This window comes from Protopterus annectens, chromosome 1.part0, assembly GCF_019279795.1.
Source record: "Protopterus annectens isolate FY-2018-M chromosome 1.part0, PAN1.0, whole genome shotgun sequence".
NCBI lineage: Eukaryota > Metazoa > Chordata > Ceratodontiformes > Protopteridae > Protopterus > Protopterus annectens.
This window is the reverse complement of record NC_056725.1, coordinates 1,057,365,972-1,057,385,561: the sequence shown is the minus strand read 5'-3', so window position 1 is coordinate 1,057,385,561 and position 19,590 is coordinate 1,057,365,972. Positions and strand designations below refer to the sequence as shown.

Below are 19,590 nucleotides of genomic sequence, written 5' to 3'. Positions count from 1 at the left end.
TTATATTGTTCAAAATGGAATTTCTATAAAATACATACTATTTAAAATTAAGTTTTCAATAAGAAGCAAGAAACAACACTGATTAGAGTTAGAATTGTGATTGTACTGCAGCATATTGAGATAATTTAGATTAAAGGTATGTACCTGACATTTAAGACACACACACACACACACACACACACACACACACACACACACACACACACACACACACACACACACACACACACACACACACACACACACTCTCTCTAAGTTCATCACACTGATTTCAGAAAAGTATTCCAGGTTGGTTTTGCTGATTCCTGCTACTACTTCTGCTACCTCATTAACAGAATCATTAAAGTCAACCTCAAATGCTTTTCTGAAATCAGCTTTTCTATGTTTCTTTTGCAAAATTTTCACTCTTCTTTACTTTTTACTTTTTAGAGCAACTCAATAAAAAGCATTCTTCGTTTAAAAAAATCTTTTTTATATTTTTATTGTCTGTGGAAATATCCTCATTCTGCATCTGTTAGCATTCTGGAGAAATAGGCAGTAGGCATTAACACTTGTCCATTCATCTGATGTTAGATAACAAACAATAATCAACACTTGTGGTTATCAGTTTCATGATGTCATAGTAGGGGGTTCACTCACTGAAACAGACATCAGAATTTGTTTGACATTTAGATTCAGGATTTCATAGTTATGAAGCAGTTTCAATTTTACATAAAATGGTAGCATAGTGAATACATAGTTATCTTCACAGCATCTTTTTCTCATCTGACTTAGTGTAGCCTTTATGAGTGAATAATGTACTTTAATCCAGAAAGTGTACAGTAAGCATACACTTAGTGGTAACCTTTATGTATTTTAGGGTATATCTATTTTGAGAACTCAGCATTCTTAAAGGTCCAAGCACATTTAGACATGAACTTATGAGCTGTACTTAAAACCACTGTCATCACATTAACTTGGGTTTACCTATGTGTGAGCTAGCACATAAACGTAATTACATTTTTCAGAAAATGTAATTCTGAAAAGTATAAAGCACAATTCTTTGTTTTTGTAGGGAAGCAAATATGTGCACCACCTTGTGGGGGGATTTAGTTCCCACTCCCCTAAATTATATATACCAGCTTCAGTGTCAAGGAAAAATCCCACAAAAGTACACATTTGGCTTGCATAATATAGCACTTTGCAGTCAAATTAATCTTTTGGCAAAAAGACAGATAATCAGATGAGAAGTTATAAACCATGTGTATGCCACTATTTTGAGTACTCATTTATGAGAAGTTTTGAAAATTGGTACAGGATTGCTACCCACGATGAGTTGCAGTAGTGCAAAGTATGGAACAGGGACTGAGGAAAATGTCATCTGATGCTAAAGAGGTGACAGAAAAACAGCTGTCCATGCTTATATACACTATCACAGTGATGCTCTGCTTATATACATTACATAAAACTATCACAATGAAGTTGTGCTTATAACAATTGCATAAAACTGTCGCAGGAATGCCATGCTAAAATACCTTACATGACACTATCACAGTGGTGGTGTGGTTATATATATTACATGACACTATCACAGCAATTCTATGCTTATATGCATTACCTGACATTATTACAGTGATGCTATCAAAATTGACCTTATTGTGTTTTATTAACAGTTCTGATAAAGTCTTAGGAAAAGATGAAAGCACTTAACTGTTATGAGAATTGCAATGACTTTTTACCATTAAAACATTTAGCTATAATTTTTTAAAAGGTTTTCTTTTTCGCCTCATGTTTTGCATGCATTATATGACATTGTCACAGTGATGCTGTACCTATATATATTACATGACACTTCACAATGATGATGTGCTTATATACATTAAATGACACTGTCACAGTGATGCCATGCTTATATGCATTACATGATGTGACAACCCTCTTTTAGGCCAATGATCAAGGAGCCTCAGTGCTCACCACTGACACCAGTAGGAGACCGTTCACTTTGAGAGAAAAGGATGCACACAATATTTTCAGATGCAGCTCTCTGCACCAAGTGCAGTTTCCCTTAAGAGTGCACAGGGAATGCAGTCAGACTAGGGTCTGGATTTCTTTATCTCTGTCTCCCTCCGGGGCCACAGTAATGCTTTCTACTGGCACAGTTACAGGATTAAGTCCTCAGCTGATTGTCCAAGCCAAGTCCTCCAGCACCCTGTCTGTGAAACCAGTGGTTTGTGTTCCTGCTCCAAGTAGCTGACACACACACACGCGCGCACACACACACACACACACACACACACACACACAATGAGATTTGATTTTCACACACACACACCTGGGAAAGGCTGACACAGATTTACCTGCAGTGCCCCCTTCTGCCACCAGACACTCCCTCAGCCAACTACTCTAATGCCCTTACAAAGGCTATACAATTATACCTTGCAATATTAATACTAATACAAATGGTAGTAGTTGACCTCAAAGCAAGACTCTGAGGAGTGGCCCCACAGTGTCACCAAATAAATATAAGCACTCTTAAAGGTTAAATATTTTCTAACAGGATTAGCGACAATAAAAGTTTTAAATATATTTAATAATAATAATAGAACATGAAAATACTAAATATAATTTGTAGCAAACCACAGAGTTCAAATCACAGGAAATATTAAAAAAATAATACTGATGGACAGACTAAGACAAATATAGAAAAACAATAATAAACTAATCTTGCTATATATTCTTGACTGATCTAAAGAAATTAGTGTTCCCTAATAACTTACTTGGGCAAGGTAAGATGAAATACGTGAGCAATCTTTCTAGTCAGGCTCCCAAACAACATACTCAATACTCAGAGATTACTCCCTGTAAAATATAATTTCCAAGATGGCTTGCAGAATGACCTCATCTTGTCACATGACTCTAGGTTCTCACAGTATCCCCTTTTGAAGTTTGAGACAGGACATTATCAGACTGCTGCAATACACATTTAGAGCTTTTATGGCAGTGCCTAGGAGCCAGAAACATTTACAACACTTCCCCCTTCTTTACAAAATCTAACAGATAATGGCTGCTCCCAGACCTACCATCTCCAGTCTCATTCAGCACTGTGGACTGCCATGTTAATGGCTTAAAAGCTCATGGATGGTGCAGTGGTGCAGCGGTAGCATTGTCGCCTCACAGCAAGAAGTTCTCCGGTTCGATTTTCGGCTGGGGTGCTTTCTGTTTGAAGTCTGCATGTACTGCCTGCATTCGTGTGGGTTTCCTCCTGGTGCTACAGTTTCCTCCCACATTATAAACACATGCATTTGGAGCATTTCTCCCCAGGCCTTCGCTGAAAATTGGCTTTGTTCCATGCTGGACTTTCCCAGTTAACAAATGTTAAATAAATAAATTTACATTTTCCTTATTTATCTTACAGTAAGATAGCTGGTTATCCTCTGCTCTTCCAGTAGGCCCCACTGTTGATACATTTTTAACACTAGCAACTTTGCAAACACATTTTCATTTTCAAATGCCATACAGTTCTAATACATTTGTAACATAAGTATCTGTACAAATCAGTTTGATATTCAAATGCCATACAGTTCTAATACATTTGTAACATAAACATTTGTGCAAATCAGTTTGATATTCAAATGTCATAGAGTTCCAATACATTTGTAACACAAGGATCTTATGTACATCAGGTTGGTATTTAAAGAATATCATTCTTTAAAAGACTCCAGCCAGCTATGCTGGCACTAGCCCATGTCATCACACATGATATTGTCACATTGATACTGTGCTTATATACATGACATTATCACAGTGATGCTAAGCTTATATACATGATGTGAAACTCTCACAGTGAAGCAGTGCTTATGCACATTACCTGACACTATCACAGTGATCCTGTGTTTATATACATTACCTGGCGCTATCAAAGTGATGCTATGCTTGTATACATTACATGACACTATCACAGTGATTTCATGCTTATATACATTACATGATACCATCACAGTGATTCCATGCTTATATAGATTATATGACACAATCACAGTGATGTTGTGCTTATAGGTTCATAGGTTGGTACTGGGCTATCTGCCCGAAGGCATATATTAGCCCAGCCACTTTGTGCGGTATTCACCGCCCCTTTAGTAGTTCCCTAGACCCTTGTACTAGCAGCTAGTACCCTTGGCCCCTATCTAGTAGTGCTGTTGGTGTGATCCCCGGTGTGAACTTTCTGTTACCCATCCACTCATCAAGGTTCCTCTTGAAGAGTGATAGTGAGGAGCTCTGTCTTATGTAGATCGGGCCCCTGTTCCATAGTAATGGAAGTCTCTGCGAAGGGAATCTATCCCTCCAGCATGTTCTATTCATTGTTGTGTTGAGGTTTATATCCCTAGAGCATGTAGCTTGAGTAGATTTGGTTTTCCTAAGATGGAGCATGTTCAACAATTTTGGGTTGGACATGGCTCTGTACGTTAGACAGAGATCGCCTCTGAGAAAGCGGTATGCAACAGAGAACAGTCTTAGCTTTTTCAATCATGCTGCATAGGGCAACTGTTTGAGGCCAGTAATCCTCTTGGTTAGGTACCTTTGTGGTCTCTCCAGCTGCTGGAGATGTCTAGCCAGGTACATTGTAATTGGTGCATTGTACTCAATAATGGGTCTGATGAGGGAAGAGTAGAGGGGCACCATTACATCTTTAGATCTTGATGCAAACAATTTCGTGATCAAATGGGTCACATAGAAGGATTTTCTAACCACTTTGGCAACATGGTTTTCAAAGGAAAGCTGACTATCTACTTGGGTCCCCAGATCCCTTATTTCTTCTTCAGATTTCAGGGGATTACCTCCTATGTTGTAGTTTGCGGGCACTCTGTTTTTTCCAAAGGGGATTACTACACATTTTTTTGCATTTAGCTTGAGACCATGGCTTTGACACCATGCATCAGTCTCATACATTACATGACACTATCACAGGGATGCTGTGCTTATATACATTACCTGACACTATCACAGCGATACTGTGCTTATATATATTATGTGACACTATCACAGTGATGCCATGCTTATATACATGACATGACACTGTCACAGTGATGGTGTGTTTATATACTTTACATGACAGTGTCACAGTGATGCTGTGCTCATATACATTGCCTGACATTATCATAGTGATTCTGTGCTTATATACATTGCATGACTCTATTGCACTGATTATGTGCTGCAATGCTTGTATACATTATTTGACACAGTCACAGTGATGCTGTGCTTCTATACATTAGATGACACTATCACAGTGATGCCATATTTATACACATTGTATGACATGGTAACAGTGATTATGTGCTTATATATGTTATGTGACACTATCACAGTGATGCTTTGCTCAAATACAATACATCACGCTATCACATTGATGCTATGCTTATATACATGATGTGAAACTCTCACATTGAAAAGCAGTACTTATACACATTACCTGATACTATCACAGTGATGCTGTGCTTATAAACATTACATGACACTATCACAGTGATTTCATGCTTATATACATTACATGACACTATCACAGTGATTCCGTACTTATATACATTACTACATTACATGACATTATCACAGTGATTCTGTGTTTATATACATTATATGACACAAAGTGATTTTGTGCTTATATACATTACATGACACTATCACAGTGATGCCATGCTTATATACATTACATGATATTGACACAGTGATGCTGTGCTTATATTCACTACATGACATTGTATGACAGTGATGCCATGCTTATATACATTACATGACATTGGCACAGTGATGCTGTGCTTATATTCACTACATGACATTGTCACAGTGATGCTGTGCTTATATACATTACATGACAGTATCACAGTGATGCTGTAATCATATAAATTGCCTGACACTATCATGGTGATTCTGTGTTTATGCACACTGCATGAGCCTATTTCAGTGATTATGTGCTGCCATGCTTGTGAAAATTATTTGACACAGTCACAGTGATGCCATGCTTCTATACATTACACAACACTATCACAGTGATACTGTGCTCAAATACAGTACATCACACTGTCACAGTGATGTGCTGGTAAACATTACATAACACTGTCACAGTAATGCTGTGCTTATAAACATTAGATGACACTATCACAGTGATGCTGCGCTCATATACATTACATGACATTGTCACAGTGATGCTGTGCTTATATACATTGCATAACAATTTCACAGTGATGCCATGTTTGTATAAATTACATGACACTTCACAATGATGATGTGCTTATATACATTAGATGGCACTGCCACAGTGATGCAGTACTTATACACATTACATGATACTATTACAGTGATGCTGTGCTTATATGCATGACATGACACTATCACAGTGATGCTATGCTTATATACATGATGTGGCACTGTCACAGTGATGCAGTGCTTATATACATTACCTGACACTATTGCAGTGATGCTGTGCTTATATACATTACATGACAGTATCACAGTAATGCAGTGCTTATACACATTACATGACAGTATCACAGTGATGCTGTTCTTATGTACACTGCCTTACACTATTGCAGTGATTCTGTGTTTATATATATTACATGACCCTATTTCAATGATTTTGTGCTGCCATGCTTGTATATATTACTTGACACAGTCACAGTGAAGCTGTGCTTACATATATTGCATGACACTATCACAGTGATGTGCTCAAATACAGCACATCACACTATTGCAGTAATGTGTTGATAAACATTACATAAAACTATCAAAATAATGCTGTGCTTATAAATATTAGATGGCACTATCACAGTGATGCTGTTCTTATGTACATTACGTGACATTGTCACAGTGATGCTATGCTTATATAGATTACATGACACTATCACAGTGATTCCATGCTTATAAACATTACATGATACTATTGCAGTGATTCCATGTTGCCATGCTTATATACATTACAAGACACTATCACAATAATTCTGTGCTTATATACATTACCTGACATTATCACAATGATGTTGTGCTTATATGCATTACATGACACTATCACAGTGATGCTGCTCTCATATACATTACCTGACACTATCACAGTGATGCTGTGCTTATATACATTACCTGATACTATCACAGCGATGCTGTGCTTATCTATATTACATGACATTGTCACAGTGATGCTGTGCTTATATACATTAGATGAAACTATTGCAGTGATAATGTGGTCATATTCCTTAAATGACACTGTCACAGTGATGTTGTGCTTATATACATTATATGACACTGTCATGGCGATGCCATGTTTTATACATTGCATGATACTGTCACAGAGATGCTGTGCTTATAAACATTAGATGATACTATCAAAATGATGCTGTGCTCATATACATTAAATGACACTGTCACAGTGATGTTGTGCTTATATACATTATGTGACATTACCACTGTGATGCTGTGCCTATATACATTACATGAAATTGTCACAGTACAAGACACTGTCACAGTGATGCTGTGCTTATATACATTATGTGATACTAGCACTGTAGTACCATGCTTATATACATTACATAACATTGTCACACTAATTCTGTGCTTATATAAACTATTAACTGACAATATCACAGTGATGCTGTGCTTATATACATTAAATTACACTGTCACATTGATGCTGTGCTGATATACATTACATGACACTGTGACACTGATGTCATGGTTTATATACATTACATGGCATTGTCACATTGATGCTGTACTTATATACATTATGTGAGACTATCACAGTGATGCTGTGCCTATTTACATGACATGACATTGGTGCAGTGATGCAGTGCTTATATACATTACATGGCATTGTCACAGTGATGCCATGCTTGTATACATTACCTGACACTGTCACAGTGATGCTGTGCTTATATACATTACATAACACTGTCACAGTGGTGCCATGCTTGTATACATTACATGACATTGTCAAAATGATGATTTGCTTATATACATTAGATGACACTGTTACAGTGATGTTCTGCCTATATACATTACATGATTCTGTAATAGTGTATTTGTTGATATGCATTTTATGACATTGTGACAGTGATGATGTACATATATACGTTACATAACTTTGTCAAACTGATGCTGGTATGGGCAGTACATGGCTGGAATGTAGAATTCTTCTGTGGAGTACTTGCATCTGATGGCTGTAGAACTGCTAGTGTAAGTTGAACTTCTTTTCATGATTTGCTGTTAACAGTATTTCTTTGCAAATATACCTGAATATCTGTTGCAATTTTATTTGCTTGTAGTATTAATTAGTGAGGTGAAAAATACTTTCCTATGAAGTGCTGAATAAAATAATGCTGGTATAAGCCATAGTGTGTGATTTCCTTCACGCTGTCTTTATATTTATTATTAAGCATGACATAATCATTTGTGTTGATATTTTCACAATAACCCATGACTTTGTGAAGCCTGAGTAATTAAACTAAACCAACTGTGGGTAAATCGTGTGAAACCCACATGCGGGAGTGAATAACAGTATTTAAAAAAGAAATTACTTACCTTTTTTAAATAATGTCTTTGGCAGTACGTTAGTGTTCCCTATAATGTTTCTGTTGTGGGGAAACCAAATGATGATCTGAACATGCGCTCAGTTTCTGTTTTTTTTTTTCTTTTAGCATACGGCTTGTTGTAGCCAGTAGCTGAAATACTTATTTTTCTGGCACAGGTAGTGGCTACTAAACATTACAGCTGCTATCTTTCTCTGTTAAAAACTCTTTTTATTTCTATTTTGTGTACAGAGGAGATGATTCATGTAACTGGACTTCTTTCCATGGAGAACATCTGATTTACTGTGGGCACACTGATTGGACAGACCAAACAATGTGCACATGTTAGAACACTTGATCATGTTTTATCGTATAGTAAAGCAATAACCGACGACGTGGTGTGGTATATTGAAGATTTACCCACAGTTGGTGTGGTTTAATCATGAGGGTGAAGTCCGAGTGATTAAACAAAGGCAACCGTGGGTAAATCTTTAATATACCACAACCACGGAGTTGGTTATTGTTATTATACAATGACATTATTTAAGAAACTTACTTTTCTTAAATGATGTCTTTGTATAACGGCAGATTACTGTTCTTCCGCTGTTTGTGGTATACTGCTTCTTCGTTTTGATGTACTCCGCATGCGTATGGGACTTGCATTCCCACTCATACCCAGTACGTCAGTGCTTTGAAATGGAAGCAACGGAGAAAAGAAAGTCTCCATTGCCCCGTTTTCTCTTTTTTTTTTTTTTTTAGTTGTAAAAAAAAAAAAAAGGTTTTGGGGCACTTTATACCAACGGAAAAAAAGTCTGAGCGACCGGACCTTTATCCATTGGTATATTGTGGGATTTGCAATGGGTACGCTGGTTGGGTTGGGCTAGGCTAATCAGCGTGCACATTTTCGAATAGTAATAGGGAGTCATTGTATAATATGTTTTACTCATCAGTATTTATTGCTAGGAATAGTGAAAAATAGTTTGCAGACTTCATGTTTTCAATGTTATTTCAATCTAGGTGCTGTATTATGCTAATAAGCAGTTATTTTTAAAAGTATAAGGCAAATCGGAGAGACAAGATAGTAGGAATTTAGAATTCTTGGATTTCCTATGTATATTTATTTTACATAGCTAAAGACTGCTTGGTTTTCATTTTGGGGTTTATATTTCTCACTCGTCGATGCAATGGGGTTACTTGAGTATTCCTTTATTCTTAAAACTAGCTTGGAGACTTCATGTTTTCAGTGTTATTTTAATCTGTGTGCTGTATTATGCTAATAAACAGTCATTTTTAAAAGTATAAGAAATATGTGAAAGATAACAACTCATGTTTCTGCTTCTTTCTTCAAACTGTGTGTATTCTTGACTTTGAACTGACTTAAAAATTTGCCAATAATGCAGGTCACCTTCCTTATTCTTTAAAAGTAATTGCCATTGCCTGATTGACAAGTTACTGTATTTATTCATTTTCAGCGCAGATGCTTGGGAATTTTAAACTATTTTCGGTCTGTTGAACGAACTCTAACGATCATTACTTCAGGTCTTATCATGAGTGGTGGTGACATAGAGGCAATAGCTGAAGACACCTGCTATGTAAATGCAGCCAGAGGAGGTGCTGGTGTGGCTGGAGGTCTGGGATCTCATCACTATTTACACAATACACCTGCTGACTTTAAGGTAATACAACCAAAGCTGCACGTGGAAACTTAGCTGCTGAAGACAATAAATTGTTTATAAAGACGGTTGTGTATAGATGTGCTGTGAATATTGTCTATACTTTTATGCATGTATGTTAGTTACATTATTTAGTTATTGACTTATTTTGGCTCATATACCTAGTTACTCCCTAGAGATACTAGTTTTCAACGACCTAGTTATCTAATTTTCTGCACATGCAGTCTGTTTTGATGCAGTAATTGTCTAAAATGTATACAAAATAAGGTTGAAATATTGACATTCTGTTTTTGGTGAGATTCACAAAGCCTGTGATCCATAGGGCTGGAATGCAGAAGAAAAGCATACCAAAGCCCTTTGCAATTCATAAAGGCTTCTATGCAATGGATTAAGACCCTGTATGCAGCGTTACTCCATTATGAAACTACAATATACTGTTTACTAAACACACATTCAGATGCCCCCCACCAACACTGTATGCAGCTCTGAAGCATTACACAATTATTTTGCCAGCTGGTCTTAACTATACAAATAATGGGACCAGACTGCCTTAACGTACAGTTGGTGCAGTGTATCTGATCACAACAATCCTCCTTCCTTCTAGAGGTGTTGCATACAGATCTGAGTAGCAACATCAGTACAAAAATGAAAAAAAAAAGTGAGAACACTTTTTTCTATGGTAGGAAATATCCTACCTGTTACAGCATCTCTTGTGAAATAGGCAAACCTGCTGCTACAACCAGACACACAGTACACACACACACAAACAGATCCTTTCATTGCCATATTATGATAATGACTCTAGTTACTCCATCATATCTAATGAATTAAAAGCTTTTATGAATCACTACATGGGATGACAGAGCACAGCACAGCAAGGAACAGCTACTTAGTAAGGTATGTCAGATACATTTTATCGTACTGACTAGCTAATATTTTTCATAAGGATCACTATTACAGTAGCCTAAGCAATATGGCTTACATCCTGCTAAGAATGTAGCAACCAGCTAGCTTCCAAAGTTTTCAGGGCACCTTCAACGCACCTCTCTTCATAGCTTTACTGCTGCCAGAGTATGCTCCTCTGAGGCTTTTGAGGCTTGTTGGTTGCCTTGTGCTGTTCCTTTGATGGCGAGATAAGTTCCCTTTTGGAGGAAGGGAGACTACCATTATTTATTTATGGTTTATTGTTAATATTTTCCTCTTCAGAAATTTTATTTTAAAGCTAGGAGTTTGTGTTTTAATGGACTGTGATGAGATGGTACTATACTTTTAAACAGGAGCACTCTTTTTTTTCCTGTCATTTTAAAAGATGCTTAACTCATTAACACCTGTGTGGTGTGGAATGGCACACCTCTTACAGCCTACACACATCTTGCATTCCAGAACATTTCCAGAAAAATAAACTTAAAAAAAGAGTAAGAAAAACAAATATAAATATCTTGTGAATAATAAAATCTATTAAAACTGTGCAGATAGCAATGTTATCAGTAAGAAGTATTCTTTTCAGTAATAATACTGCATTCAGAATTTTTTTCAATAAATACGGTAATATATTATAATACACACTAATGCCAAGTTACATCTTTTCTAAATTTTCTCAAACAAATTTTCATATCTTGAAAACTGTACAATCTATACATATATTGTTGGGGCTATTTTGTTAACCAGACATTAACATTCACAGGAAAATAATTTTCTTGGGTGGTCGAAAGCCAGGGAACCTTTTTGGCTAGGCTTATATAGGCTCCAGGGCTGATAGCTAGTACCTACCTATGAACATGACAGCAAGGAATTCCTGTATAAGTGCATGTTTATTGGGATATTTACATAAGTATTAAAACATTTATTTAATGGTATAATTAGCAATCCAAATAATAGCAGATATCTCTCAAGATGTGCATGTGATGAATGGGGGCATAGCTAGTAAACCTGTGCCAGCCTTTCCCAGGGGTGTATATGTGTGTGTATAAATCAAACCTCAAAGAGTGTGTGTGTCAGCTACTTGGGCAGGTACATGAAGCACTGGTTGGATAGACCGCTTGATGTCTTGGCTTGGCCACTCAGCTGAGATCTCAACTCTATAGCGGTGCCAATGGGGAGTCTTATTGGGGATCTGGAGAAAGAGGGAGAAATCACCTACAGACTGACTGTGGTCTCTGTGTGCTCTTAAGCAAAATTGCACTAGATACAGAAAGCTACATCTGGAAATACTGTGTGTGTACCTGTTATCCTCTCAGTGTATGTCCCCCACTGTTGCCAGTGGTAAGGATTGAGGCTCCTTGATTACTGGTCCAGTGGTGGGTCTTCACAGTGCATATTACAGTTCAAATATCAAAGGCAGTTTTCTTCAACAACATCTAAGGATTCACCTAATTTGAAGCCTCATGTACATTTGGAAATATTGCTTTTTCAGTTATGAACATACAACTACCAATATTTCCACTATACTGTGATATAAATCCTCATTTTCAGTGAATTGTCCTGTCTCCCACATTGGTGTTTCACATCATGTATCTCAAAATGTCAGTGTAACAGTTCTTAAAAGATGAACATAAATATGAAAATATGAATAATAAGTGGCAAAGATTAATTTGTCCAATGCAGTACATCTTAGACTAGCAATATTAGTGTATTTTTGTTAATAATTCCTTGACCTTTCTAATACAGCCTATTATTAGCTGGTGAATCACTTAGTTAAAGAAGCCGGACCCAAAAAATTCTGGACGACATAAGGAGGTACAGGTGTAAAGTGGAAGTATACAAAAAAAAGGCATTATAGGCTTGAAGTTCTGTGCATCTGGATTACATTATTAGACCTCTGATTTTCCCTTTGGACTATTCACTGCACCAAGAGTGTTCACAATGTGTTTAGCTCTAGTTATAGCTCATTGTAGGCTACAGGGTATCCATATTTTTCCATGTTTAGATGACTTGCTTGTCTTTGCTGAGTCTGTTTTAAAGTGCCAGGAATCTCTCCCTTGGGTGGGAGATCTCTTACACAAGCTGGGAGTCCAAGATAACATTCAAAAGTTTTTTTTCTTGACTACTTCTCACAGGATGGTGTTTTTGGGATGTCAGCTAGACACCACAGTTCAAAGAGATTTACTTCCACAGGGAAAATAGATCATTATATAGATTTATTTGAAAGAGTTTTCACTCAGACATCAGTTATTGCAAGGGAATACCTCAAGATTTTGGGTTTCATAGCTCCTCTGATTCTTATGATACTCCTGGAAAGACTCTGCATGGGAAAGATATAGTGACATCTGAAGTCTCTTTGGTACCAGCCCTCCTTGTCTTTTCTCATCCCAGTGCTGGGGCTTGTCAGAAGGGAAATCTCTTGGTGGAGACAACAGATATCCCTAAATCCAGGTCTCCCCTTCTCTGTCCATGTTCGAAAGCAATCAGTCACCACAGATGCCTCAGACTTTGCTTGGAGAGCAGTTTCAGGAAGGACGAAAGTTCTGGGTGCATGAAGGACACCAAGGACAGATGCAAGCACTTAAATATAACAGAGGTGCTTGCCCTATTCAAGGCACTCAATTCTCTGAATCATTTGTGGTCCCAGGGACCTCGTCATGCTATTACAGACAATGCTATGGTCATATGGTACATCAACAAGCAAGAGGAAACCAGGTTGTACCCCCTCTTCTGACTGTGTCTAGCTCTAGTTATAGCTCATTGCACGCTACAGGGTATCCACATTTTCCATATTTAGATGATTTGCTTGTCTTTGCTGAATCTGTTTTAAAGTGCCAGGAATCTCTCACTTGGGTGAGAATTCTCTTACACAAGCTGGGAGTCCAAGATAACATTCAAATTTTTTTTTCTTGACTACTTCTCACAGGATTGTGTTTTGGGGATGTCAACTAGACACCACTGTTCAAAGAGCTTTACTTCCACAGGAAAAATAGATCATTATCTAGATTTATTTGAAAGGGTTTTCACTCAGACATCAGTCACTGCAAGGGAATACCTCAAGTTTTTGGGTTTCATAGCTTCACTGATTCTTATGATACCCCTGGCAAGACTCCGCATGGGAAAGATATAGTGATATCTGAAGTCTCTTTGGTTCCAGCATCAGCATTCCTTGTCTTTTCTCATCCCAGTGCTGGGGCTTGTCAGAAGGGAAACCTCTTGGTGGAGACAACAGATATCCCTAAATCCAGGTCTCCCTTTCTCCGTCCAAGTTCCAAAGCAATCAGTCACCACAGATGCCTCAGACTTTGCTTGGAGAGCAGTTTCAGGAAGAACAAAAGTGCTGGGTGTATGAGTGACACCAAGGACATATGCAAGCACTTAAATATAACAGAGGTGCTTGCCCTGTTCAAGGCACTCAATTCTCTGAATCATTTTTGGTCCCAGGGACCTCTTCACGCTATTACAGACAATGCTATGGTCATGTGGTACATCAACAAGCAAGAGGAAACCAGGTTGTGCCCCCTCTGCTGACTAGCCATGTTAGCTTGGGATATAGTTTCATAGCACAGTCTCACTCAGCAGGCACCCTACATTCCATCAGAGCAAACTTTTGTGACAGATAACTAAGCAGGACAAAATCAGACCCTAACAAATGGAAACTAGATCAGGGGGGTCTTCCAAAATTTAGTTCCTTTGTGGGGAGCTCCACAAGTAAACCTCTTTGCCTTTTCTCTGAACAATCAGCTGGTAAGATTCTGCTCCAGGACTCCATGCAAGAAGGCCTGGAAGGCAGATGCCTTTTCTTTTCTGTGGACAGGTTATCTGTATGCTTTTCCACCCTTTCCAGTAATATCCAGGGTACTTCTAAGATGCAGAAAGAATCCCCAAGTGTGGTGACTCCCTTCTGGCCCAGGCACCCATGGTTCTCCTTTCTTTTGAAAATTATCAGAGGAAATCAACACAAGCTTTTTGACAGACAGGATCTACACACACAAGAACAGAGATGTTTGATACAACCCCAAAACCAATCAACTTCAGTTGACTATGTGGATATAAGGTCTTAATTCCCCTTTAGGCCTCTGTTTACTGAGGATGTGCAGCAGGTACTAGTGAAGGCAAGAAAGCCAGCAACTAGAAAATCATATATTAGCAAATGGAAAATGTTTTCTAGTTGGTGCCAGCAACATAACCAGCACCCATTTAGGGCTAGTTATTCACTGATTTTAAATAGTTGTGTGAGTTACTTTCCTGTGTCTTTTCTTATTCCTCTACCAAGGCTCATTTATTGGCCATATCAGTATGTCTGCCCATGGATCCTCCTCTTTCAATGCATTCTCATATCAAAATATTTTGAAAGGGGTTTTGCAAAAGAGGCCTCTAAGAAAATGGGTGGATCCTCCTTGGGATCTTAATTTTGTGATAGAGAAGCTAACACTTGCTCTATTTGAACCAGCTAACGTGGCTGACTTGAGGTTCTTACCATGGAGAACAGTTTTACTGATTGTTCTGACCTTTGCAAGACAGGTATCTGAGTTGTAAGCTCTTATCACGAGTTAGCCCTACCTTTTCCACAGAGACAGGGTTTCTTTGAGAACTTATCCTTCTTTTATACCTAAAGTGGTATCTGTGTTTACTTTAAGGCAAACTATCCATCTTCCCATTTTCTGACCTGAACCTAACAATGAGGGAAAAAGGATACTCCATACCTTGGATGTCTACAGACAGCCCAAGTACAATCTTGAGACAGAATTAAATCTTTCAAATATTCTGATCAATTTTTTTGTTTCTCGTGAAGGTAAGAAGAAGGGGCAACTTTTGTCAAAGCAGACTATTTCCAAATGGTTGTCTAAGGCTATTACCTTTTGTTATACTCACCAAAACAAAACTGTTCCTGGCAGGATCAAGGCCCACTCGACTAGGAACTTAGCTTCATGTATAGCATGTTTGAAAGGGTTGTATTCCAGAACTATTCTAGAAGCAGCAACTTGGTCCACTGGATATACTTTTGCAAAGCACTATAAGCTTTATTTGTTTTCTACTTCTAGAGCAGGCTTTACTAGGACCATTCTTCAGGGGCTCTTGGACTCTTATTCAACCTCCCAACATCTGCAAGTTGTAGTAATCTTCCCATGGGTCAATGTCAGTTTATCAAATGACCAAATTGTAAAGGCGGTATAGTTGACAGTTTGGTTCATTGAACCATTCTGAATGAGATCATGGTACACTGGGGATCTGGGAATTTGCCCTTTTCTGAAACGAAAGGAAAGCTGAAGAACTAAACCACCAAAAATGAAGCAAGCAAGGCAAGATAGGAACAACCAGACCAGGAACAGCATTACTTTCGAGAAAAAGCACCAGGAACTCCAGGAATAGATTCCAAAGCAACAAGGCTCCAACAAAGATAATCCAAAGCTGTGTATACATATGCAACCGTTTCATTGACCATTTAACTTCATCAGATAAAAAGCTCATTGCATGCCTGAATTTATATACAAATTAATTAATTGAATAATTAATTAATTAAACAATTGATCTTAAAAGCTGTAGTTAAAAATATGTACAAAATAATATAAAAGAAAAATGCCTGGGAAACAAATATACGTTTACAATCAAATTATATCCCATTAATAATGAGATCAAATCCAAATAAAATAACCAATTTCCATTGTACATAAATGCTGAAGCTAAATATTTTACAACATATTGCTTTTAAAAATATATACAATTTTACAAAGTAATCAATATTAAATATCAATAAAATAATTTATATATATATATACATTCAAAAAAAACAATAATTTGTTGTAAATAAACTGCTAAAATATTCACATAATAAAATGATATTGTAAAAATATTTTCTGTTAAAAAATTAGATTGTAATAATGGCGAATAAACAATTCATGAACCAATCTGCAATGCTGCCTTAAGTTTCGATAAGGCAGTGGAAATAGAATCATTCAATGAGGTTTGTTAGATTCAAGGAGTTATATGCGTTTCTCTATGGGATGGCGTGCTTAATCCTCCTTGTACATCTAGGAACTGCTTCCGACAAAACATAAAGAGCTGCAAAACTGCAGCTTCACACAAATTGTAAAAGTGCGGTGGTGTTACATTGCTTCTGTAAATAATAACAATGGCTTCGCATATATCGTCTCCTGGGCTGCTTCGGTCTTATAGCGTAAAGCGGCGGCAGCACCCGACAGACAACCAATTAGACCACTCGAATGAAGTTGCAATTGTAAAAGCAATGGGGGTGAAATCCTCCCTATTCCTACTCTCCAAATGAAGCGTGTTCCTGATTTATAACATGTTTCCACTGGAACAATGCTGGCGTAATAATACCTTTCCTATGATTATTGGGGGTGCTATAGCTAGTGTTTGTTCCAGGAACTCTTTATGTGGGAGGAAACCTTGTATACAAATTTACATATTATACCTTTTAGAGTTACTCAAATCTAGCAAAATCCTGGAAGAATTCGAATTCCTTTTCAGTAATTTTCTAATAATCATCCATATATGTTCATATGAAAACAACACTTGAATTTAAAATCAGTGGAAATTGGATTCAGCTATAACTAAAGGGACAGTTTTGATTGTTAGGTAGCTCTTCCTAAATAGGAAAAATCAGAACCATAGCTAACTTAACCTCTTCGGTTAATGTTAATCAAAGTAATGGGATATCCCCTGTCTAAAAAGAGGGAACTCAATTTATCACCCTCAACCTGAAATAGAAAATCGATGTCATCATCATTGAAACTCCTAACAAATTGGCCCTTGAGTATGGACCTTTTCTGAAACTTAGGATGTGAACTGTTATAATGTAAGTAACTATTGGATAAGGAAGGCTTCCTATAAATACATGAACTGAAACCACAAGCACCAATTAAGAGGTGTAACATCTAAATAGGTAACTTGATCTACTGATATATTGTGTATAAGCTTCGCAATGCGGTGTAGAGTGCAAGAATAGGATACAACTCATCTATATACAATGCCTGGGTCCTGTCAAAGATACAGATGTCATCCAAAAGCTAGGGCAAGAGTAGATCCAATGTGGAATATTCGCTATGAAAAACAAACACTCCCATGCGGCAAAATTATATCAGCTGATTTAAAGTACATTTTGCTCCCATGGAAACACCTGATATCTGCTGAAAATATTAAGCCACAAAAATATAATGTAATTGTTTCCCAACAAGCACAATAGTTAGAAGATAATTGTACATCATTGTTGGTAGCCTTACATTCCCAAGAGCCTCTTCCATCCATAACCACTTAATCATTATTGGGATCACAGGATCATTATCTACATCAATAGTAACAAATAAATTGGTCCTGTGTAGATCGTTAAGTAATACTGTGTAAAAATTCCCAGGAATGTACAATAGAATGTTTTAATAGTATAACTGTTTCAATTCCAATCCAGGAATTTTGAAATATTGTAGGTTGGAGCCCCTGGAGCATTTGATTGGTCTGGAGTGGGGGATCCTGTCACCGATTTTATATTATCTTAGGCACACAAAGATAATGGAGTTACTAGGATTAGAGTTGTCCAAATATGAAAAGAGGTCAATTTCTATAATTTCTTGATCTAAAAGATCTTTGATGGCCAGATCAATTTTTTATATGAAATATGAACCTCATTTAAAGAAGCGCTTGTATATTTTGTGGTATCCTGTAACAAATTGTACATTTTAGCTTCATATAACATTTGGTTCATGATAACTGTACCCTTTTCCCCAATGAAGTGCGATCTCAGAGCTGGTGTAAATAATTAGCAAGGGGGGTGTGGTGTGGTGTGTGTGGTTGGTAGATGTTGTGTGGCTTTATCTCAGTTTTTCAATTAACTACTTTGTCGACCATATGTTCGACAATTTGTTTTTTTGTTAAACTGACATAAATCCATTTTCCCATATAATTTAGACTACTACAGCAGTGATCAATATGAAACCTTACCATAACATTAGATGCTCAGATGATCACTGCCGCAGAGCAGCTGCTCCCTCCTTCATCCCTCTTGATTCTTGGTGTATTGTTTATACCAGGGTGTGGTAATTTATTTATTTATTTATTTTTGTTCTTTCTAGTGTTGTCCTTTCAGGTCTCCGCCTCCCTGTCTTGTTGGCAGGCAAGCTCCGAAGGGCGTTGCACCCAAACTTGTCTTTTAGTCAGTTTATCTCAAGCTGCTCGATAGTTTGGGTGCATGGAAGGTGCCCTGAAGCCTTGAAAGCTGTTTGGCTTTTATATCCATGGCAGAATATAACCCATATATCTTGGGCTAGTGCAGCAATGATCATTGAAACATCTACTGTTAAGGTAAGTTTACTTTCGCAGCTGTACTCTACTTGTCCAGGTTTTTCCAAATGCTCTCAGTAAGTTGATAAAAATGCAGCTGCACAACTTTTAAAAGTAGTGGTGCCAGAAGCATCTTTGTACCTTGTATTTTACTATCTAGCTCAAGCCATGTT

At 37.4% G+C, this 19,590-nt stretch overlaps 1 protein-coding gene across 1 annotated transcript in view; it reads left to right on the top strand.

Moving 5' to 3' along the window:
* Positions 1 to 19,590, top strand: part of LOC122799665 — a 1,990,791-nt gene that overhangs the window by 633,405 nt on the left and 1,337,796 nt on the right. Inside the window, exon 14 of the mRNA XM_044068913.1 lies at positions 10,001 to 10,204. Coding sequence (XP_043924848.1) covers positions 10,001 to 10,204 — 204 coding nt within the window. The remainder of the gene's footprint in view (positions 1 to 10,000; positions 10,205 to 19,590) is intronic.